Source organism: Patella vulgata, chromosome 9 (genome assembly GCF_932274485.2).
Source record: "Patella vulgata chromosome 9, xgPatVulg1.2, whole genome shotgun sequence".
NCBI classification, from domain to species: Eukaryota; Metazoa; Mollusca; class Gastropoda; family Patellidae; genus Patella; species Patella vulgata.
The window spans coordinates 19340652-19365489 of NC_065887.2; the positions used below are offsets into that span (position 1 = coordinate 19340652).

Genomic DNA, 24838 nt, shown 5'->3' on the forward strand with positions numbered 1-24838 from the left:
TTAAAGAAACTTAATTAGCGTCGGTCTCTTGAGTTAAAAACGCATTTATTTGTACCTTTAAAAGATTAAATTCAAATATGTATATTTAGATTCTGGATATAATTAATAAATAGTTTAGTATAATTATACATCGAAGGCACATTAAAATTGTACATCAAGCTGTGAAAACAGTTTGTTTATGGCAGAAATTATATGTGTATTAAACATCCTATGTAGAGAAACAATGTAATATTAACTTGTATTTGATGTTACTTTGTGTTAATGTTTAATATATTGTAGTACGCCTTCTTTTTTTAAAATCTATGTTATTTATTATATTTACGTGAATTTAAACAAACAATTTCGCATTAAAGTGGATGATACCCTATAAACCAGAAAACAACTGGAACTACTGGTTGGTTTTTGTTGCTGTTTTTTGTTGTTGCTAAAACGAATTTATCAAGCGGGCTGTTACGTTGAAACTTTGCCCGACTATTTGCACAGACCGATAAACAATATTGACACGGCCCGTATGCACCAGTAAATATCCACCATTACGTCACAAGACTCGTAACGATTGCTTCGCGGAATTTCAGTAATAATCTTACAAATTGTGCATAACTGCTTACTCTGTGATAAAATCTTTGATGCTCTTGATGAAAATTAACTATGTTGGTCTACAAATCTTCAAAATTAACCCCAGTTATAAATTTGGCTCGCGCGTCGCGTGTTGCTGGTATGTAATACAGTCAGCCGCCTGTCACGTGACCCATCTAGGCCAGCAAGATTTGAACGAAAGAGCCAGCAGACTGGAGATTAGGAATGAACCTCGACTGTTTTAACAATGCTTCTGCTGGCTAAAACACAACTATTTCTAAAATATTGATGATCAAATTCAGGTAAGTCTTTATATAGTATGTTTATGTGATCAGTCGTGGTCATCGTGAGCTTTAATCAGGTCAACAGACAAGCCAAGCTCTCCTACTCGAACAAACGATTGCCCGTTTTAGCAAAGCTTGCTTTTCAAAATGGCGACTTATATTCGGCTTTATTTACCGAGTTGCAAATTTTCGCTGTAGTTGACCGATAGATAATTTTTCGGGTTTGACAGTTTTGTTATATGATTAATAATATATTTCTTTATTGGACTAAAATAACATTCTTTAGTAATTAATGATGTTAATATCGAAAGATTGCGGTATTCCGTTGTGACCATGTCAAAATTGTAAAAAAATCAACAAGAATTTTTCCATGGTTTACTAAACTACGTAGATTTCTTACTATTAGACGTAGTTATTGGTTTATTTTGTTATGACGTCATCTTCTGAAATAATTATTCTATCATTCTGTAGTTTTAAAGTTTTCAATTTGTTAGTAATAAAGTCTTTATGAAGAAAACTTATATTGCGTAGTTTAAATTTTCCTTGTGCCGACTTTCAGAAACTAGTGAGATGATATCATATAACATATTTATATACCCATACCTTTAAGTAGTTTAAGCCCAATAATTTAGATTTTAGAAGAAATATTTATTGTAAAAAAAAAACCGCGGTTATTATATTTTTTGATTATTTTGTGAAATTAATCGATGTAACCATAAAGATGGTGTATCTTTCTTTCTATTTAATGTTTTAATAGTTAGATATAATATGTAAAATGTATTGCTATATATCATTAAGAATATTCTGTTTAAATAGTAGGACCGCAACGTGGGGTCTGTGTCGCTTTTGTTATATTAATATGTATATTAAAGATACCTTTGTTTGTTTTATACGGTGACCTCTGGTGACTTGTATCTGAATTATAAAGGACGAAACTTGATACAAATTAGATACAGTTGCCTATTTAGTAATATCACAAGAAAGTCTCTGCGCTCGATATTATTACCTTGTTTCATAATGAAGTAGGGGATTAAACCAATTGTTAGCGCTGAAATGACAGCCGCTTCAGAAATCCAATATTAAAGCTCTTTAACTGATTATAAATCTTCCGACCAATTAAAATCCATGTTATCGTGAAACCATTGCTTACAAAACCCAAACCGACTATCGAGATAATCATCTTGGGATATTTTTTGCGCTCATTTTCATTTTGAATTTTCACCGAGTGTAAATGTATGTAAGCTGTAATTTTGAATGCTCTTTCCTAACAATGGTAGATGGTACAACGCTGGTAGTAATATTAGCTATATAGAAGTTGAACGTTATGTATTTTTAGATTTTGATTACAAATTTGGTTGTGTGTATTTCCATGCCTTTCTTAACTTCATATAATGATTATATTCAAGTTTCGATAAAAGCAGTAATATACATGTAAAAGAGACTTAGTTGGATAGTGTCTTGTAATTGTCTTTAGGTTTCTGACTTTCAAACCAGTTAGACTTATATGCCTTCAATAAATCATCACTATTTTATCTAGTTCTATAAGACCAGATTCTCGAATTCACATATAAAGTAATTGGCAATATTTTCAACATTGTCTTTCTACTTCGTTTAGGATTTCTGGATTTTGATTACATATAAGAGAGCTATTAATGGCTTATTCAAATTTTTGCGCGATCCTAAAGGATAAACCTTAAATCAGACTCTAAATACTTGCTCTCATACTAACAAACTAATTATGTGTCATGTTTATCTTCCCTTGTGACATTTTTATTGATGTTTTGTCGCTATTTACTTAGTATGCTATGGCTCTATGGTTATCCCCATAGCTCTTCCCTATGATTGGTAGTTTTATTTTATCAAAAACATACTTGGTGACTATTAATGCAGTATATTTACTCGGTAACTAATGTTTTTTTATTTCAAAGATTTGTTTTCTGGTTACATTTAGTTGCTGGGTAGAAGTTCTATTGCTATCCGTGCTATTGGTAGCTTTATTTTTATCCAAAGATACTTGCTAATGGGTATTACAATTGTTTATCGCAAATAATTATTATTGGTAAAAAATAATTGATATTTCAAGGACTAAGTAATATGTGTATCTGTTAATCATGTTAATATATTCAAACATTAGAATATAAATCATATACTGGCCTGTCTAATAATTATCACGTAAAATTGGTTACTATATTAGCTAATTCCTTTAAGGATGTTATTAATTTTCAACTTATCACTTTTAAATTAGAATAAGCATTTGTTATTATCACATTTTTATTTGTTTGATATTTAGTTGTAGCAAATGGGGAAATTGTGTAATCGGTTTGTGATTTTGTTTTGGGGTTGCTGTCAAATAAATAACAGTACATGGCTTTACAAAAATAACACCAATTTCTCCAATTCAGTGGATATGGAAATATTTGGTTTTTTGAATACGTTGGAAAAGAAAGCTACACAATCGGTAAATGTAAAATCAAACCAAAATTTGAAACCTTTTCTGAATGTTAAAACACCCCTTCTTCCCATGTGTCAACAAAATGGTCACAAAATGTGAAAATCGTTCAGTGTGTAAACAAAATTGCCACAGAATGTTTGGAATAAGACACTTTACTATTCGAATTCTAAACGAATTAACCCGGGTGGTGTATATCTGTAACATGAACGTAAATTAGTAATTTAGGAAGATTTGTTTCTAATTTGTTAACACATTCATGCATGTGGAAAGCCACGATTTGGAAATTGAAATAGTTGTTGTTCCTCTACATGGCAAACAGCTCAAATATGTTTTAGGTTCAAGATAGGATTTCAGATTTTGTAAATGGTTTGAGGTCTAACTTTAGAACTAAGAGAAAAGGCATTATAATGCATGCTGATAGATTTACAGTTTTTCTACAAAATAGATGTATACGTCGTCTATGTTTCATTGCTTTCTTGTTTATTTGATCGGATAGAATACCAAATTATTTGTTCAAAGAGTGTTTTTGTTTGTGTAATTTTCGAAACAGTAAATAGTATACCATATTATATTAAATAGATAAAATGGGCGGTGGTTTATTTAACAGATAATTCTATAGTATTGAGGGTCATTTCATTTTGTATTACAATGGACCGAATAGTAATGAACATGGCGCATTGTCATTTATAATCTAAATATGAGTTTTAATGAAAATTGTGTCTTGAATTACTAAGTAGATGTAGTTGTTAGTGTAATGAAAATAATACACGAATCTAATGCTTATAAGTGATAAGATAAACTCTTAATGTGTTCTTTAAGGTTATTAAGGTAGAAGTGACGTCACTGTAAGTGTTTAATACTTGGTACTGACACTGTAAAATAATTAATTATAAACTACTTATTATTTTCTAAAAATATAATATGATAAATGGTTTAGCTTATTTATTGGATTGAAAAAGTAAACGTATTGTGGTCCATATATTCATCTGCAGTAGCCTAATGTTATTCAAAGATATGAGAATAGTTATATGATCCTTCTATAGTTAAGAAGTGGTAGCAGGTGTTCACCAATGTTATTTCCAACACTAAAAAGGAAACGTTAACTGAAACATGATTTGATTACTGTTCACAGAACATTGTTCAAATTATCGGATAAAAGATGACTCTTGTCTTTTTTTCTTTTTTTTTCTTTTTTTTTTTAAATGAAAAACAAGGAAACCGTCATTGTTTATTTCATGAAACTGTGTACCCACTCAACTGCACCATTTGTTATTCATATTTCGTAAAATATGGTGAGAAGTATAACTGATAAAGTTTGTCTGTTAGGGTAAGTTAATGCTACACTGTATACACCAGTGGAAAATGTTCGCAATCTATTAATTTGTCACAAAAATTCAAATATAGATGTTCACATAAGTAGCTGTCGCAGTGAATTTTATAGGATGACCTCTTAACACTTAACAACATTGACAATATAACCTATAAAATGAGTGTCGCTTTCTTTCAGGAAACTGAATAGAATTGAAATAGATAAATAAGTTTTATTTAAAGTGAAATTTTGCAGAGATTTTAGAATCCCCTCCTTTTGCAGAATGAATTTATACATGGTTTGTTTTAATAGGTATTACTTCATTTAATATATCTTCTCCACATTGTAGATTTAGTCAATGTTGAGGTATGTCCCGTAAATGTTTCGGATGTTGTTTGTGTCATTAAACAAACGTGTAACTAACTTAGCTTGCTGGTGGGAGATCCTATCATTGTTTGACATAACCATCAGATTTTACCAAATTGACAATTTATTATGGTGTAAATCTTCTCAATTTTGCCACTTTAACTGCAAATCGATGAAACCGTTCATGTAGGAAATTCTACTAAATAGATGAAACAGATTACATTTAGATTTACTTTTGGCTTTACAATTCATGCTTTAGAGATTCGTCATGTTTATTTTCAGAAAGAACCTTAAATTACTTCATTGCTAAGATCCTTAAAACTGGTTTAACTACCCACCCGGGGTTTAATGTCATTCCTCGCATCTTATAATCCCAACCAATAGCTAATAAAACCTTAATGTACATGTAACACCTTGTCGATCATAAACTCAGGCATAGTGAAAGTATTTTAGGTTACATAAAGTAATAGACCAATTTTATATTAATACAATCTTCCAGGCCCTATTTTTGAATGAATCATTGTTAGTAAAATTCGAGACCATATAGGTGGTTATAGAAATTTAGCAAAATAAAGCTCAAAGCAAGCATTTATTTAACTGAAGATAATGAACATTATTTTATCACCAAAGGACATCAGTTTTATAGCGTGAACAATAATCACCATAAGGCATTGGTTTATGGATCATTGCTTTGGCTGTTATGTTAAATTAGTTTTATTTATTCTCACCGAATTTGTCAATTATTTTTGATCAACAAAAAAGTGTGATAATTTATCTCCTGGAATAAAAAAACGGAAAGCGGCCCCAAAAACTTATAAGTAAGTAGATACCGCAGTTTGGCGGCTTGCTTGGTACCTTATATTTTTAGCTACAAGAACAGCGACCTTGGTTAGCCTTGATATTGTTGCAAGTAAATACAATGTAGTAGACACGCATAGTACACAATACAGTACTCAATAGACCTAAATAGGGCGAATGACAGAAAATAGGTAAATAATAAAGAATTACAGAACCGACTCGACGATAAATAGCAATAATAAATAGGTGGGTTGTCCAAATGGTTCTAGCAGAGTTTCATAAAGACAACAAGGAAGGTGGTAAGCCAATTCTTGGCTGTTTGAAAGTTCAGTTTGAAAATAGTGACCATAATTCGCGCGTTTTCATGGGAGCAATATGCACAATGAACTGAGTGAGTCAACCAGGTACCAATTCGAACAGTTCAGTGGATACCATATTATGTAGATAAGTCCAGAAATTGTAGAAACTACGATTAAATTTAATACAACATAATGTTCTCTAAGTGGATGCATGTGAATCAACTCCGTCTACTACTAGTATTAGGTATAAACCCCAAGTGGTCAGGTCAATTCTGACATTACCCACTGATGTGTACCAACCATGACATGATGGTGTTAAATGCGATACTCTATTGTCCTATTTACTATTCACTCTAAGCATTCACCTCGTGATCTGACCAGCCTTCCGTAATGCCCTCTTATTAAACCGGGAAAATAAGTGTTATGGTTTGGGTTTAGTTGAAATCAATGAATTTTATAATTTTCCAACTTTCATATCTATTGTGAGACTTTTTACCCCTTATTTTATTGATCTTACTATTAATTAACCAGCAAGAAATAATAATTTTAAATTATACTCGTATTTTATAATACAGTGAAAATAAATTATGTTTTTCTGTACTACATACATTATAGGGTTTATTATTGGCGTGCGTATTAACATGTAAGAAATGTACAACTACATGTAATATAATTGTAGCAGCTTGTGTTTTACACATTATGGATACGAAAAATGTTTCAATTCTTCGCATCGTTCAGACATCAGAGTGATTGCAATCTTGCTGTTAAAATATATTGTTTCAGAAATAGTAACCGATTCATAAGAAACTTAGCTGAAAAAAAAATATCGTACAGTGTACGATGAAATGTTAATCAAAATTGTTCAAAATATACCTTTTTTAAATAGAGAATGGGGTTAATGTATATTTTGTGTCTATGTTATTGATTACAGACGGTTAAAGACATGTTTATGAGGTAGAGGGTGTTAATGATGTGTTGTAAATTAAACAGTCAGTAGCTCAAATAATCGTAGTAGTGATAATAGGATAACACTGTTAATGGCGTAATTGTCATTAGCCAATCTGTAACCTATCACACGTTTAAAAGGGACAATGGAAATAATATGTATCTCCCGTTAATATGTAAATTTTGTTTGAAAATATTGCCTCTTTCAATTGTTATCTAGTTAAAAAGAAAAGAAAAACAACAATACACAAAAAACTTACATCATTTCCAAGGGAATTAGCTTCACTGTTAATTTTATTTCTGATCAAGTTTTCGATGCTTCACTATGTGAATATACCGTATGAGGTTAATAGAATGAATTAAACTGACATGCTAAATCTCCAGTTCTTAAATGTAACCTAAATATAGCAATCCTGTGGAGAGGTAGTAAAATTTAGTTACCTCGATTAACCAGACACTGGGACTGAAATAATCGACAAGTCGCTCTCGGGAATGACCTTCGATCGGACAAAGCTACACTTTGTTGCATATGTCGGAGCATTTAGGATGCTCATCGCCAGCTTTTGTCTCCTTGACAAATTGCATGACAGTTGCTAATAATATATTATGTTGTCGTTTTTGAACACGCAATTGAATGCTTTGTGTGTTTTGTAAAATTTTGTTTATTGTGTTTTGTATCGATTTTCAATATTTGATAATGTCAAGTTCTATGTTAGTATTGTTTTCTGTTCCATTTAGAAATCAAGTGAACTAAATTGAACAATTCGTCAGGACAGTAGCCTATCTTTATATTCTATTTGCGAGTTTATTAAAAGGTTATTTATTTGTTATACGTTGTCGGTTGAATTTTACCAGAAGTATAACCGATTTTAAATCGTATTTTATTTTACAAGTATTAGTTCTTCTCGTTACTTGGACTACTGCAAACGACACCACCTTTGGACGACACATGCCCGTATTAAATTTTGTTTTGAAATTGATCAAAATTTACATGATTAGTTTGGTACATGTACATGCGATATTTCTGATATTTTTACTGACAAACCCAGAGTAATGATAAGATATTGAGCTATTTGAAAGTGTATAGATTTATGTAGCTCCATAAAATTGAACTATTCAGCAAACTCCTAATCCTTAGAGGATTTATCGGTGTTATTTTCTACTCGAAAAATGTTTTGCCTAATTGGATGTCTCGGAAGAAAACTGAACGTTTGAAAGAAGTCGCATTATGAATTTAAAACGAGCACAAGAATCAACGAAATTTGTAACAAAACATGCATGTCTGTCGGAAACATCTTATTCTATAACTCTATAGCAGTCGTATATAATTGTCATTACGACAGCCTATCCATCTGCATGTCGGTCCGGCATCCCCAATTGTTTGTAGACGCTCTAGAGGCTAAAGTTTTCATCCAATGGACTTGAAATTTATATAAAGTGTTTAGGTTCTTGATACGGAGAAGCCTATTGGTAACTTCAAACAGCTTATTATCAGTTACATATAGGTTCATGTTATCTCTATGGTGAACAGTTTTTAGTGTCCTGTAAATGCTCCCATTTGCCATAAAAAGAATAACACTGACCGCTGTGGACGTATGTGGCCTGGCTAGTTATCTTTAATGCAATATTGATACAACCCAATCCCCGATCGCACTGAAAGAGGTTATCAATCACCAGACGAATTTCGCTGCTGCCGTTATAAATAGAGTAAATAATAAAAGATTCAGTAAAGTGTTAACAATATTTAGAGCTGATGTACTTTCTATGGCTGGTTAAAGATGCATTATGTAAGAGTTTAATCTGCCTATTGCAAGTCTTTATTTTGGCTTCAAATGTTATATAAACTATTATATAGACATTTATTCACATGACAAGCCCATAATCAACTCCCTAGACCATCGGATGACGGAGATTTAATAATTTAATTTACAACTGATGAATCGAGGCCTAGTCTCGATTAACAAGTACCTTTCCTATGATAATAAACAATCTATGCCATATCTTGTCAAAACTTCAAACAGTGATAACTTCGCTCAGAATAAAGTAATTTGAATATGATTTTCAATATTTGCATTTTGCATTATCTATTTTTGAACTATTATAGCTCTTACATAATGCATCTTTAATTTATTCAGTACCGGAGTAATCATATCTATGGTGATATATGGTTATACCCTAATATATAAATATTCTCATGCAGAAAGACACGAGATATCTATCATAAAACTATAAAGATCAACTTGTTTGATAAATGTTGATAAAATAGGTTGATGTCGTCAATGAATGATAACTATTGTTGACAGTGATGATAGTGGTACACGTAAAAGCTTTACGATTTAAAGTACGCAGCTGACGATTTTGATATATAAGAAGTAACAGTAAACGATAATAATAGTGCACGAAAATAGTGTAAGTTAAACACCGTACGTGTTATTTGCGATTTGGAAACTATTTTCTTCATGAAAGGTTTGACTGTTACAGATATGAATCAGACGTTCTTGTTTGCGGATATATTGTTGCCAATATGTACGCCGATATGCTCATGTAAATTCTCTTTTGGCAATTTTGGAGTTGCAGTGGCATGCGTGGTCTAAAGTGTTCACTGTAGACCATAAGGCTTTTATCTATAAATGTATCTCAAACGTGGCTGGTATAACTAAGTTATATTTTTCAGATCCAATGGCACTGCCATTTTTCGGAAATTTAGAACATTTAAGGCGACTTAACTTCAGATATGGTTTTATGCTTGGCAACCCAATGTGAATAGCGAAAACTTTAGAAAAAAAAACATGTAGTATATGTATTTGTGAATTGGTAGTTTTTGTACCGATTATACATGTATGAATACTGACAATGTAGCCAATTTAAAAGTGATTTGTTGTAAATTTATTTTCATAACTATATTATTAATAACAGTACTAATGGTTGGATACGATTACTGTAAACACGGCAAATATGAATAAAGGAAATGCTGTTGAAATGATAGGGAAAGTCTAATAATATTAATGGTAATTATGGTTTTATATACCCATGGCGAATACCGCGATGTTGAAATTCCAAAAATACATTAACTGTAGGTGTGGATTCGTAACCGGAGTAATTACTTTAATCGTGACATTTAGTTTTGTTTCAGCTATTACTGAGAATATAAGTATGTATAAAATTTAGAGATTATTTTTTTAAATGTATCAAGAATTAATTATAATCTGTAACTCTATGCTGTACTCTAAATTGGCAGTATCATAGAGTTGGATATATAGTATTTTATATAAACATGTTATTAGTGACAGCAATTATGTCACATTTGTAATTGCTTGCACCAAAATCGCCCTTATGTTGTGGCATTCACATCACCGTTATGGCTGGCAGCATTACTTAACTTTAATTATTAACGGTGCCACACCACTTTTATTATGGTAGTTATATTGGCGGCATGGGTATTACATTTATTATTGGCAGCATCGGCGTCACATTTTATATAATATTATCCGCCACATTAACATCACATTTATTATTTGCAGGATACTGGTATATTTATTAGTTTGTTTGATGTACATGTATGAAGGAGATATTTTAAAAAAGTCTTAATAACCAGTTATTGAATAAGAAATCTGATTGTGCTATTTATTTTGTATTTCGTGCAGTATTTTATGGTGAAAGTGTTGTGGTTGGATCGTTAGATTGCGTGAAATGATTTTGTGTTGTTTAAATATTCTTATCACATGTTTGTCTTTTGTGTTTTACTAATATTAAATGTTATAATGCTGGATTGAGGATATGGGTGAATTTGTTTCATATTAAGTAAAATACAAAAGAAGAAGTTGACTCTTTAATGCTCCAAAGATTAGAGTATAGTCAATAAAAAGATATAGCAAGAAGGTAACAATATCTGACCTCAAACCTATTCATATAATGAATTATCCCAATATAAAGGTGTTTTATGGTGACCTATATCGGAGCTATTGAAAGTACCAGAATATAAATTAGATAGGGACAGAAGTTTTTGACCACAATATAAATTGTGATGGATGAATATTTAACTGTCTAGAATTAAGATTGGGAATAGAAAAGAGGTGGAATTTTACCTCTAGATAAACGGAAATACACTAATATATTATGTCAAAACGAATTGCGCGAGGCACGTTGTGCTTATTCCTTTCTAACCATCTATTACCACTTTCCCACGGCATCGCATTTAGTTTGGTATGTTCCACGTACTATTAATACACTATTTTGTCTTAATTGTATTAACGGCAATAGAGTTTGATTGCCCTTTAGGTTTAACGGTACTGTATTCGAGCTGACGAAAGGAACTAAAAGGGAAGAAGAGGTCCTCTGCTTTCACAGTATTGTTGTACATCTGTATTAGAGGCAACCTTCAATATAATTAATGATTCTCGTCTCAGTGTTGCTGTATTTACATGCACTCTGTTCTGTAACAAAGCTTATTGATGAACATCGATCATACCTTGCCGCTCTTCTTAACGAATTAGCTTCAGTAGAATGTCAAATGATTTCGTCAATTATCCTGCAAAAAACCCTCTCATTGATGTCTAAAGCATTAAATTCTGTTTAAAAATCATTTTGATATTAGGTGTTGTGTTTTCTTGATACGTCAGGTCAAGTATCTGCATTCCAATGATAAAATAAATCCCAACTAAATAACCATATACGGCTTCGCGTCTTTAAAGTTTGCTGTCCATATATCAGTCTGTGCTGTATACATACACTAGTACAATGTATGAACTATACATTCATTAGCTGTGTAGCGACACGTTGTTCATCTGGTAATGGGCATTATCAATTGATTGAAGTTGGTTCTAATGCTTCTGAAGAAATATCGAACACGGTTGCAATCAAACCCAATGAATCCCAGTATGGCGGCTATTCACTATTCCACTTATTTATACTGTATGTCTGATCCAGTGCCAAACGAAAGGATATATTGAAATGGGCTACGCTCGCCCTAATTTTTTTCCCGGGCATGTCTCATAAACCGTACAAGATATCTTTTTGAAACTTGGTATACGTACATATCCAGGGTTGGTCTTTGTGTGGCTAAAACCTGTTTTAACGAGAAACGGTTAAAACCAGGTAAAAAACGGTCAAAACTCAAATCTAGTTTAGGCCATTATATTCTACTACAAGAAGTTAAAATAATGATATCCGCGCATTATTTATTAAAATTTGATTATAAATTGTTAAAACCTGCTAAAAATCTGGAACAATAGGTTAAAACTGCGAGGACACATTCAACAATTATATCTTATTCATACCCTCTTTGAACCAGTATATTCTACTATAAGGGGTTAAAATAATGAGATCAACACAATATTTATTAAATTTTGATCACTAATCTGTCCATACGGGATAGAAGACATAAAAACGATATCCATGAATTTCTGTTGGTGTACAGGAAACTACAATGCTTATGTACTCTTCAAAAAAGAAACGCATAGTGAAATTTCGTCGTCGGAATACCCTTGCTCTACTATCGTTTCGTTGCAACAGGAACCGCGACTCGTCGCTGAACTAAACTGTTCTCCGGCGTTGCTGTTAATAACAGCTCTAACTCGTAATCCGGATTCACGTATAGGCGGTTACGGACACTCTGGTCTGAGATCCTACGCCATCCAGGAATTGCTGCTGCAGTAGAGGTCCTTGTTGTGAACAGTACCCGCAAATGACGTAACCAGATGTTAACGATCTTGGGCGGGTGTGGTCACTCTGGGTCGGTCTGGGCGTGGGCGGTCGCATGTTGAACCTATCCCAAAGGCAAGAGGTGGTACTTTGGGAAACATTCAGCAGCATGGGTACATCTGTATGGGATTTACCTGCTTGTAACTGACAAATAGCGTTGCTGCATTGGTATTCGTTCAGAGGTGGTAACATCACTTGACTAGTTGAGTGATTTCGAAACCGAGAACCCCGGGATTTTGAAGGTCTTAGATTTGGGTTTCATGCGAAAAGCGTGTGAAGTTAATAAACTCATCTGTCCAAACGAAAACAAATATGGGCAAAAAGTCTGACCAGTCATAATTAGTGACCCTACTTTAAAACCAATAATGAATTTATTTTATCCTTACATAATGACCCTAAAAACAAATAAGATGTATGCAAATCCCGTTCAAATAAAAAAAAAGATGAAAAATGGGCTATGCGTTTCTTTTCATTTTCTGTATGGGGCTTTAGACCATTGGGTGGGTATTAAAATATCAACCGTTTATAGTAGTTTTGTGATTTAGAGCTTTCTATGATTTGTGTTTTCATGCAAACAAATTTGATTTAATTTTTGGTATTCCGGAGCATATCTCATTAACTATTCAAGATATCTTTTTAGAAATTTGTACACATATGAACATACGCGTGCCTCTGCTAATTCGAAATTTAATTTGGATGTAATTTTCGTGTTGGCACTGAAAGAAATTCGGTTTAGTTTTTGGTATACAGTTTTATTCCTGGGAATATCTCACAAACCATTCTAGATATTTTGTGAAACTTTGTACACATCAACCTATAATAGTAGTTGGCCGTTTGCAAATTTGAAATTTCTCAGTTAAATAAATTTAATGTTTCCATGGAAACAAATTTTACTTATTTATTGGTTCACAGATATTATTCCGGAATGTGTCTCATTAACTATTTAAAATATCTCAATGAAACTTTGTACACACATTATATTATGTATTCTCTGTTGAATAATTGTTATGTTGGCCACACGTTTTACTATTATTATTTCACAGCACATCTCAGAAACCATTTAAGCTATATTTATGAAACTCCATTGAATTGTTTGTTGGGTTTTTTTTTCAAGCATGCATCACTCATACATCTGCAACTTTTTTTTCATTCGTTTTATATTTTGATGGTAATTTGTAATTCAACTCAATTTATATCCACTATAACCTGGAAGGGTGATTGGGATATCGGATACTATTTGCTATAAATCTAACTTGTAACTAGGGAGCCACGGGGTGGTGCGGGCGGTGCGGGGGCTCGGTCTGTTAGGCGCTGGCTCGCTAACCTGGAGATCTCGGGTTCGCTCCTGTGTTGGCGAGTGAGTTCTTCGAGATCAGAAGGCCATACAAGGAACAGAGTCTAATCGATCGGATTGGCATTCACGTAAAAAAAACCCTTGGCAGTTGGAATTCGAGGCCATAGTGTCGCTGCCCGAGCAAAATTTCCCTTATAGCATACTGAATTACGTATACCCGTCTTCATTAGCCCAGTCGGAGCAGAACAATAGGACGTTAAAACCCATTTCATTTCATTTCTAACTCGTAACTAGCATTTTGTTGTTGAATACAAATAACACAGATATTGTCTATCCTGTATCTTCAAAAACATGTCCGAGGGCGCGGTATGTTCATGATCGAGTCTTCTTGTTTTCTTCGTATAACGTCAACAATATAGTCAAATTCTCCACTAGCTAAGATTTGCTAAAAGAATCGAGCTTGAAATACGAGTTATGAATGTTTTACTGTTTTCGAGAATAATCATACTAATTATGGACATAAGTATTGAGACTTAATTAAATATAATATACTGATGGGTCTAATAAAATAATAAAATATGAATAATCTTTACTTACTGAACATTATGGTGTCTGAGCACTTATTCTCACTCGGTATACAAGGCTGCTCCACCTTGGTATTCAGAGAATATACAGTATTTTGATTTCATTCTTGGGTGTATAACAGTTCTAATGTTTTATAACTTTTGGTTTTCAATGTTAGTATGTTTAGGAATCTGGCGTATACCACAAAAGCTGATTGATTTATCACACGAATAAATTGCCTAAGATGGAGGCACTTTACTGTTAAAAAAGAACAAAAAATATATTATAAGCCTTTTTACTCTGATTATAAGATAACTCTAGATTTTCAGGAATTTGAAAGTTTACATATTATACATATTTGTTATATAGGGTAATATGATAATTGTGTGTGTGGTTTAAGTGAGGGTTATATATATATATATATATATATATATATATATATATATATATACTACAAACAGCTGTGATACGTATATAACATATAATGTACCCATAGCGCCAAATAGACTATTTTTAGAACGTACATATATATTTCCTGCCTGACTAGCAAGCGACAATTCTGGAAAAGGGAAAATTATTTAAGTCATCACGACACACAATGACATAATTATATAATAGTTTAAATATTAAAGTCATCTTAACTTGACACGATGACATTCTCATTGTTATCGTTACAAATGGACTGCTACATTTTCCTGCCTGAGAAAATTGTCAATATTACATATAGTTAAGATTGTCAGTATAGTCAGCAGTATCCGGAGCATTATAGCTAAGTCATCTTTCAGTGCTCTGACAAACCATGAGACCTATTCTAAACTTTTATTTTTATTTTTGCCATAATTCTATAAATTATAAGGGACACAGTAGATGTCATTTTATCCCATCACTTATTTCTTAGGAAATGTAAATCGTTTGTTTGAGTAGTGAGAGCAATTGTTGTTGGAATAAAAATATTAAAGAAACTTTTAACGGGCGGACAAAGTACAAAATCCGGTGAATTGGCTTAAATCGAATAAACTGTGTGGTAAATATACAGCCGCATTGAAAACACATCGCTTATGTGATACCGGAAGTGCTTGCACGACATAATTCCATTTTGGCATGATCGTAGACTAGACACTTACCGAAACAAGAAAAACAACAACCTACGAAAGCCACGATAACTTTTCAGTTCAGTGAAACGTAGGGGCAAGTAGTAAATATACAGCTATGGAAAACACAATCAATGCTGCTTCCAGTGGATCTGGAACTCATGCCCTATGTAATTAATTCAAAGTCTCTTTCTCGGCAATCATCTGTCAGCTGTGGCAAAACTGTAAATTCCCATTTTATACCCGATGTCTGTACCATAACTTTTAATATTCCCATGCTGTCGATTTCAATTTGTTGTGCTTAAGTGAATTGATTTGTGGTGTGGTGCGTGAAAACATTCCTACTTGTTATGTTGTTGCACTCAGTAATTGGAAGATAACAGGGGCCTATTTCACAAAAATTTAACTAAGATAAAAATCCAAATTTTAGTAATTTGATTGGATAATATTAGATTGATTTTAGCGCTTAACCAATCAAAATTGAAGTTTTCAAGGTTTACAATTAACCATATATATAAGTTTTGCGTTTTCGCTGTGTCACAGTATATATGGTATTTGATAGTGGTGCCCAAGAATATTTATATATATATTATAACTGGAATTAAACGTATCTTGGATTGTTGTATATTCGTCCAGTTGTGGGGATTTCGTAATATTTAGTCCAAAAATATGCCATGGATTGATCGAATTTTGGAGGGTAAAATGTCGTAATTTATGTTTCTTTGTCTTCAGGAAATGCTGAAATTCTCTTTCCTTTATTTTTTTTAGATAAAATGTTACGAAAGGGGCGAATACCCGTTACAGATGTTAACCCCCACTTACTGTGTGTATTGTGTGGGGGATATTTTATAGATGCTACCACCATCATAGAATGTCTACATTCTTGTAAGTTTATATTTATTTATTGATAATTATATAACTACAACCTTGACAAACGGTATTAGGTGTTCTAAGATCATACTGCCATAACAATCATACATCATCACATTCTTGTAAGCTTGTATTTACAATAATCATAGTCTGTCCTTGCTAAACAGTATTGATGTTTTTAGATCAAGCTTTCCTGTAACACATTATCATACCTTATTATATTCTTGTATGTTTATATTGACTATAATCATAAGGCAAAAAGTAGTTTAGCGGTATTAGGTGTTCCAATATCATACTATCGTAATAATCATACATTATTACATTACTGTAAGTTTATATTGACCATAATCATACAACTAGAAAGAAAATTATTAGAAAGATAAAAATTATTAGATAATCGGTCTTTGTTCAACGGTATTAGATCGCCAAAGATTATACTACCGTAACATACCATCATACATTATCAAGGTCCACAACATAAACTTGTTAGCAATAAACCCTACTCGTGATAAATATGACAGTTTCATTGTTATTTTATTTTACAGATTGTCGAACTTGTATCGTTCGTTACTTAGAAACCAGTAAAATGTGTCCATTATGTGACGTTTTAGTTCACAAAACCAAACCGCTGGAAAATTTAAGGTTGGTGTGCAATCCTTTGCAATGTATACAGTTTATTTTCATGGTATATTCAACCAATCTAAATAAAACATTTTACACATACAATGTACAGAGTATAAATTATATTATCCATAAAAGATACCAAGTCATCTCAAGACTAGAATACCGTTTAATTTTTTTTCAATAATTCACTTGCGTGTGGTGGTCTTGGGCTGTTGGCGGAAACCGGAAGACCCGGAGAAAACCCACGAGGTTGGACATGCGACCCTTCTCCTTATCACGTCAAGTAGGGATCGAAATCACGCCACTTTGCGATGTATAAATGAATAAATAATTATGTCTTCGGACTTTATAAAATGATTAAATGTGGTATCACATATTCTCGAGAGGAAAATTACATCTTATGTACATGGCACCTGCTACTAAAGATAATCTGACAGTTTGGATCCGCATATCGATTTTGTTCAAATCTCTTTGCGGAAAATATTAATATTAAAAAAAAATGGGTTAAACTACGTCGTATATTTTATACGGTGTCCTTTAAAATGTTGTTTAAATTTTGTGATATTCAGGGCAGACAAAACGTTACAAGATTTGGTTTATAAACTAGTACCCGGTTTATTTGAGTCTGAAATGGCCAGCAGAAGAAAGTTTTATGCTGAACATCCTGAAGCCTGTAAAGACATTTCTTTAGAAGATAGAGGCGATGCCGTTATGGAGAAAAACCTCGATTCTGAAGAAGAGCAGATCAGCCTAATTTTGGAACTCAGTGCAAAGTATGTATAACGGCGTTTTTATACGTTTTCTTCAGCATTAAAGAGTCAAATCCGGCAAATACAAAAACTGTTAGCTAGATGAATCTGACAAAGTATTCGGTAATGTAATTTACACGCTTTGTGAAAAATGTAACTTTGGAATATGCAAACGTATTGATTTTTTGATATCAAACATATTAATGATTTATAAATAATCGGAACACATCGATTTATTTAATTATAAATTGTTATACATTGTCATTATTTAAGGAATTGAGCAAGATGCAGTATGTACGATTTAGATAAAGAGATGACAGTTCTCGCTTTAATAGTTAAACAATAGATAATGAAATGTGAATATGTTGAAAATTTTAGTTAAATTACTTCATTCTGAGTGGGTTTATCGTCGTTTACAGAACATCGTTGTCTCAGTTGCCATTGCTACCGTTGATACGATAATAAACAAAGTCTCGATTATCCATATTTAAATTAAGTCATTTACTGCCAATCATATTTAAATCCGTTGAAAATCAAAACCACCTGAAGTTCTAGAGAGCTGGTTATGGACCTGACATGTAAATAAATTTGATGCCAAACGAAAGATCTATATTGGACAGACTTGGCTCATGGTGTTTTCTTGAATGGCATGTATCGTGAGTTGAAATGAAAGTCTTGAAATATTATATGTAGTTCGATTGTGTAATTCCAAATGGCAGTACAGATTAAAAGATCAAAGGGTTATAATTCTATAAAACAAAACTGTCTTATTTTGATGGCATTGATGCCATACTTCCATAATCTAAGAATATCACAGACTATTACCAAAAGCATCTATAAGCCCCCCTTTAAAAACCTAATCTTAATATTTTACTTTCAGTGGAAGGCCACCAGGTATTGATAACTCTAATGCACAGGTAATTAATTCTAGTCTAACCAAAAATGAAAGTTGTTTTTTTTTAAATTTTTATGACAGTTTTTTTTTATTTTGTGCTATGTTTGATTGAAAACCCGTCACTAATTATTTCCTTTCATTAATTTGTATGTATGCTATGAAATAAAACAACCTTATTAACCCAAAGATAAATTCAGAACAAGAAACTGTTATAATGTTTGCCACTTTAGTAAGATATTAAATTTGTAGCTATAATAGATATTTGTGATTTCTATCAAGACCAATATGTTTATTTCAGATAACAGACCGTCGTTATTTATTATGTCCCAGTGCCGTGACCGTAGAACATCTAAAGAAATTCATCCGCCTAAAGTTTGCTGTGCCTACTAAATATCAGGTATTGTCAAAAAGCTTTCAACACGCCATGTGTCATCAATTTTGATTGGTCCACACTCCTTTTATCTCATATAGACTTGTTTATCCGGGCACAATCGCCATGTATAAGCAAGTGTGTGATCTGGTTGATAAGGACTATGAACCCCTGCAGTGAAGTATAATTGAAATTTTTACTCTTTATATCTGTGTGGTTGATTTATGTGTATTTTTATCTTCCACACATCTGCCACTAACTATTTATTTATTATACGGCAAACACCCGCCAAACTTTTACATTCTTACTCTATGTGTATATGTATATATAGGGTCAAAGATACATTGTTAAAAAAAAGATTTATATTTGAAAATAAAGAACAGTTTCTCAACCCCAATGGCATCTACAATTTTGTTTATCCAACACGATTAATAATGTTGAATTACAACATATTTTACATAACCCTAAAATCATGTATTAATATTTTGCAGTAATACAAAGTTTTACAGCGGCTATAAAATATTTTGGGTGCTATAATTTTAAACTAAATTTGTCAGTAATATTTATTCACTTTGATGTCACGTGATACGCAGATAAAATCTTGTTGATTCGCGTAAGTACAAAAGAAAAACGATACTTGTTAGGTATTTTAACTTTTAACAATGAAACGAATTCTTATCACTAGGGTAGGATTAACTCTCTATCTTTATAATGTATCATATCTCGTATGTATATATCTATTTTTGTTTTGTTACAGATACAGTTTTATCATACCCGCCTAGAATTATCCGATAACTTGACATTATGTGATATATCAACATTATACACGTGGAGACGGGTATGTTATTATAACAGATATTATATCTCAATAACAATTATCGGAGAGCCACCATGGTCGACCGGTTAGGGGGGCTGAACTCTTGTCTGTTTGTGGCTTGATGTTGCGGATTGGCATGGTACCCCGTTTGGTTTGGACCTTAAATCTTTCCCTTGCAAAATAAGCAAACTTAACCTTGACATAATATACAGAACAGTCAATAAAAAAACAAAACTATCGATTCACAGGGAAATGAAAAGTCTGTAAATGCAAAAATACAATTTGAGTAGTGAAAAGTCTTACTCGTCTCAAATTTTCAAGAAATTGGTGTGTCACAAATATTTTCTAGGCAAACCCATAAGAGTTATTTTAGGATTTAAAAAAACTCAAGGTTTTCAACAGGAAGTAAGGAGACGACAATAAATTAATGTCGATAGTCATAAGAATGTTTTCTTGTGAATATTTATGACGCGAAACATGCACAATAACGTAATATAGCAATCGGATTAAATTATAGTTCTACAGTCTGTTTCGTTTTTATACGTTCACCTTCATTGACATAGGAGTACAGACATTTTAGCCTGATTACTTTGGCATGCAAAGTCTTTAATTAACATATACGACCAGATCTCAAATTTATTCCTTGTAATGTCCGTGTATTATGGGACTTGTCCGTGGGTTTGTCCTCTGGGATTATGTTAGTTTGTGTGTGGTGCGGTTCTCCTGCACCTACACCTACTAATAGAAATCAAATAAAATAATGCTTTTCTGAGCGTAAGGGGACACTTTAGCGGACCTAATGCTCAGGCATGTCCTGGTACTGGAAACAAAGCCAAAATTCTACTCTACACCCCCGTGTGGCCTATATCTTCATTTTACACCCACACAATATTAACTTTAACCAAACGAGTTAAAAAGAATAACAATTTATATTTTGAAATACAACATAATTGGTTTAATTTGTCTTTTGCAGACTCAACCTTTAAGGCTGTTCTATATGATATACGACCCACCCCCTAATCAACGGAAACTGGTTTCCATACCGGAAGACAGGAGACGGCGGTCTAGTGTCAAAAAGTCAAAAGCTGAAGTAAAACGGAAAAACTCGAGGGAGTTTGACTTTATTAGTGCAGAGAAGGTCGCTAAAATAGCCAAGAAAGGAGACCAGTCAAATTTGCTGGGAAGTGACTCAAAATCTGTCCAGTCAAACGGTATGCAGATAGATAAATCAGATATGCGCACTGTAACCCGTGACGTAAATGAAAATTGTGTTTTACCTCAATCCGAAGACGTCAAAACTGAAGTGTTCATTAATGATACTAAAGGGCGTACGTGTATAGATAAAGCAAACTCTTTATCTAAATTCACATCATTGTTTATTAAACCAAAGACGCCACCTAACGGCAAACATAAATTATCTCGGGGTAATGACTGCCACCTAAAATCAAAAATAAGTAAATTGGACATTTTCCTGAAGAACACTAGCAGAAAAAGTAAAAATTGCGACTCGTCCAAACTATTAAATGATAATAAAATTGTTGATGGCATGAAGCTACTGAAGATCAACAAAAATGGCGAGGTTTTTAAGTGTCCGACGTTGGATAATAGTGATTCATTAAAAAGTCCAGTTAAAAGTTCAGACACAGTAAAATTACCCAGAGGAAGTCGAAGTGGGGAAAGTCTTATCAGACCCGGAAAGAACATTAAAGTTAAGGAGATAAAATCCACAAATTGTGCAAATAAAAGTGACAGTAGTGAAGATGAAACTAAAACTCGTGTGATAATTGATATAAATCGCGCAGCACCCAAATCGCCATTCAAGTTCTTTGATACAAAGAAAACCGTTCTTGTGCATTCGTCCTTAATTACAGACCTAAGTTGTAGTAAAAGTGATATCTCCACAAAATTAAACAATAACAAAAGTGGTGTAGCGAAGAAATTATCAATTAAAAAAGACGAGGTTGTGACGAAACCGCGAAATAATGATCAAATTAATGGTAGCTTGCAGCAGAGCAAAGTTGAAATCCCTGAAGTAAATGTGGGGACAAAGGATAAAAAGTATAAAAATACCGCTAGAAAAGTAAAAGACATGTGTGTACCTAATGCAAAACAAACGAAAGTAAAAACTGATGACGTTTTGCCCAAAAACAATAATAATGACGTCGTTGTGAAAAATGACGTGGCTGTGAAGAATGACGTCCAAAGAAATAGTGATACCTTAGTGAAAAATGATATCAGTGTGAAAAATGATGTTATCGTGAAAAATGATGTCGGTGTACAAATTGACGTGATAAATAAAAGTGAAGCAATTGTGAAAAATGGTGTGGTTGTTAAGAATGACGCCATTGTCAGAAATGATATCAGTGAAAAAAATGATATCGATGTGAATAAGAAAAAGGATCAAACCGAAGATGATGTAGAAATAGACAGTGGAAGAGAGTATTTAAAAAAGAAGTGGTTCAAAAGCAGAATTAGCAGAAATTCCATCTCCAAAAATAGCGATGTCAAAAATGGCGTCATTCTGAACGAAAAAGACGAAAAATGTGAATCTAGTGTTAAAAACATACCAGCTATTTCTACACAGGAAAACGCAAAATCTGAAAACATGAACAGTGATAAAACTAATAAAAATGCCACTTCAACACATCCAGACTCTAACTGTGACCTAAACAAAGCAAATAAGGATGTTAAGATACAAAAACATGACCTTAAAAACATTTTAACTGTTAAACAAAAAATAAAAGCAAGTGACGAATACGCACTTCAGACAGGGGGAATAAATAACATTTCAGAACTATCCAAAAATAAAACAATCAAGGCAAACGTGAGCCCAGTAAATGATCAAAATGTTGAACACGTGGGAAACACTAGTAAGAGTGACATTACTTTGAAATCCAAGGATAAACAAAATGACGTAGCAGTTAAGCCTGTTAATAACGCCATTGACCAAATTAAGACTGGTAAAAATGACGTCACACCAAAGACAGATGATGACGTCCTGGCCAAGCCAAAAAATGACGTCACGGCAAAGCCAAAAAATGACGTCACGGCGAAGCCAAAAAATGACATCGTTAAGTCAAAAAACGACGCGCCGAAAAAGAAGGAAAGCAGAAATGGCGTCATTGCAAATGAACTTTGTGAATCGAACGCCGAGGTTCAAAAGAATAGTACTAAGACTGATAACGATAATGTAGAAGATAGTGCTCTTTGTCATCATAATTCGCTAATATTTAATGCCGGCTTTGCTACCGACCCTTACTCGTTCGAAATGGATCACCAGCCTTTAGATCTTTCGGACGTGTCGCTTAAAAGATGTGTGAAAAAATCGGTGATTTTAAACAAATAAAAAGGATGCTTTATTTACAACAGTTTTATTTTGTTTGTTTATACTTGCCTATAGGCTACCGGGATATTAAAATCAACTTTTTTTTTGATAATCCTACTCGGGGTCGGAGTTTTAGAAAAATTATCAAAAGCTGCATCCTAAAAATTACATGTAGGAGCAAGCTAATTTCAGTTAAATATTACACTAGATTAAATATGACTTACATACATGTAGTTTTATTTCGGGACTAACACATGGTTCAATTTCATTTCAATAATTCGCTAGTGGGTAGGGGGTCTTTAGCAGTGGGGGGAAGCCGGAGGACCCCGAGTAAACCCACAAGGTTGGACAGGCGACCATCTCCTTGTCACGTACAAGCGGGGAATCAAAACCACGCCACTTGACTCAATGACAGACAGTATGATCAAACGCACACTAGTTAGCCATTCGCACCCCCCCCCCCTACCCACCCTCCCTCCCTATATTTGAATAAGTACTTACCGGTAAAATATTAGAAAATTAACTTTTGGCTGAAATGTTCAGGACATAAATTTAAGATATAATTGTATTGTATGCCTCTCTGTCAATATGTTGAACTGTCGCATTTATACGTCTATCTCATTATTTAATACGGGCATGATCGCAGGGGTATTACATAAACACCTGATAACACTTACTTAAATATGTATTTATCAATATTTCTGATTTGGGTGGGTAGGGTGGGGTCGGATGGCTATATTTAGGAACATTATAATATTTTTATTAAAAGGAATTTGCTTGAAAAGTAAGTCTTTGGCTTTATTATAATACCTTGTCGCCATGTTCTGTTTTAATCTTATATTTATCCATTTGGCCTACATTAGCAAAAAAAAACATGAATACTAGCATATTGTACCGAGCTCTAAGTAAGAATTTTACCTGTTTATTAAAGTCTCTGGTTTTAACTACAATATTATGAAAGTTGATTGTCTACAGGGAATATCAGCCCAACTGTGGTATAAATTTGTTTAGTATTGATCAATTGAAAATATCGCAACATTCAGCATCCTCCGATGATTATATAAAATGAATATGGTCAAAACGGAAGTAAAACAAAACTTTCAAAACGGCCAAACATTCGGTCCAAAATTATGTAAATATTTATCATTGAATTCGCATTATAAAAAACACACATTTAATTGTCGTTATGACCCATATATGGCTCCTAATCGTCTTAGCTAAAATCTTTTGATGAGCCTCTGTTAAATCCGATTTAATCTAAGCCAGCCGGGGGATTATCTTGTTTATTAATTAAATGTTAATAATTGACTAGAGTACATTTAGCGTCGGTTAAGCCGTCCGTGACAAAATAACGACAAACTTAAGAAATGAAATGGGGTTTAACGTCTATACTGTTCTGTTCCGACTGGGCTGATGAAGACGGGGATACTCTTATATCAAATTCCAACTGCCAAGGGATCTTTTATGTACATGTCAATGTATACACAGGACCTCGGTTTTTCGTCCCATC

General features: G+C 33.0%; 1 protein-coding gene across 1 annotated transcript; it reads left to right on the plus strand.

Annotated features, from left to right (window-relative positions):
• Positions 1-724: 724 nt before the first annotated feature.
• Positions 725-23369, plus strand: LOC126831998 (uncharacterized). Its single transcript, XM_050562675.2, has 8 exons — positions 725-878; positions 16447-16563; positions 17094-17190; positions 17742-17945; positions 18802-18838; positions 19115-19213; positions 19944-20024; positions 20977-23369. Exons 2-8 carry the CDS (start codon positions 16452-16454, stop codon positions 23347-23349), a joined length of 3003 nt encoding a protein of 1000 aa, XP_050418632.2. The 5' UTR covers positions 725-878; positions 16447-16451; the 3' UTR covers positions 23350-23369.
• Positions 23370-24838: the final 1469 nt, after the last annotated feature.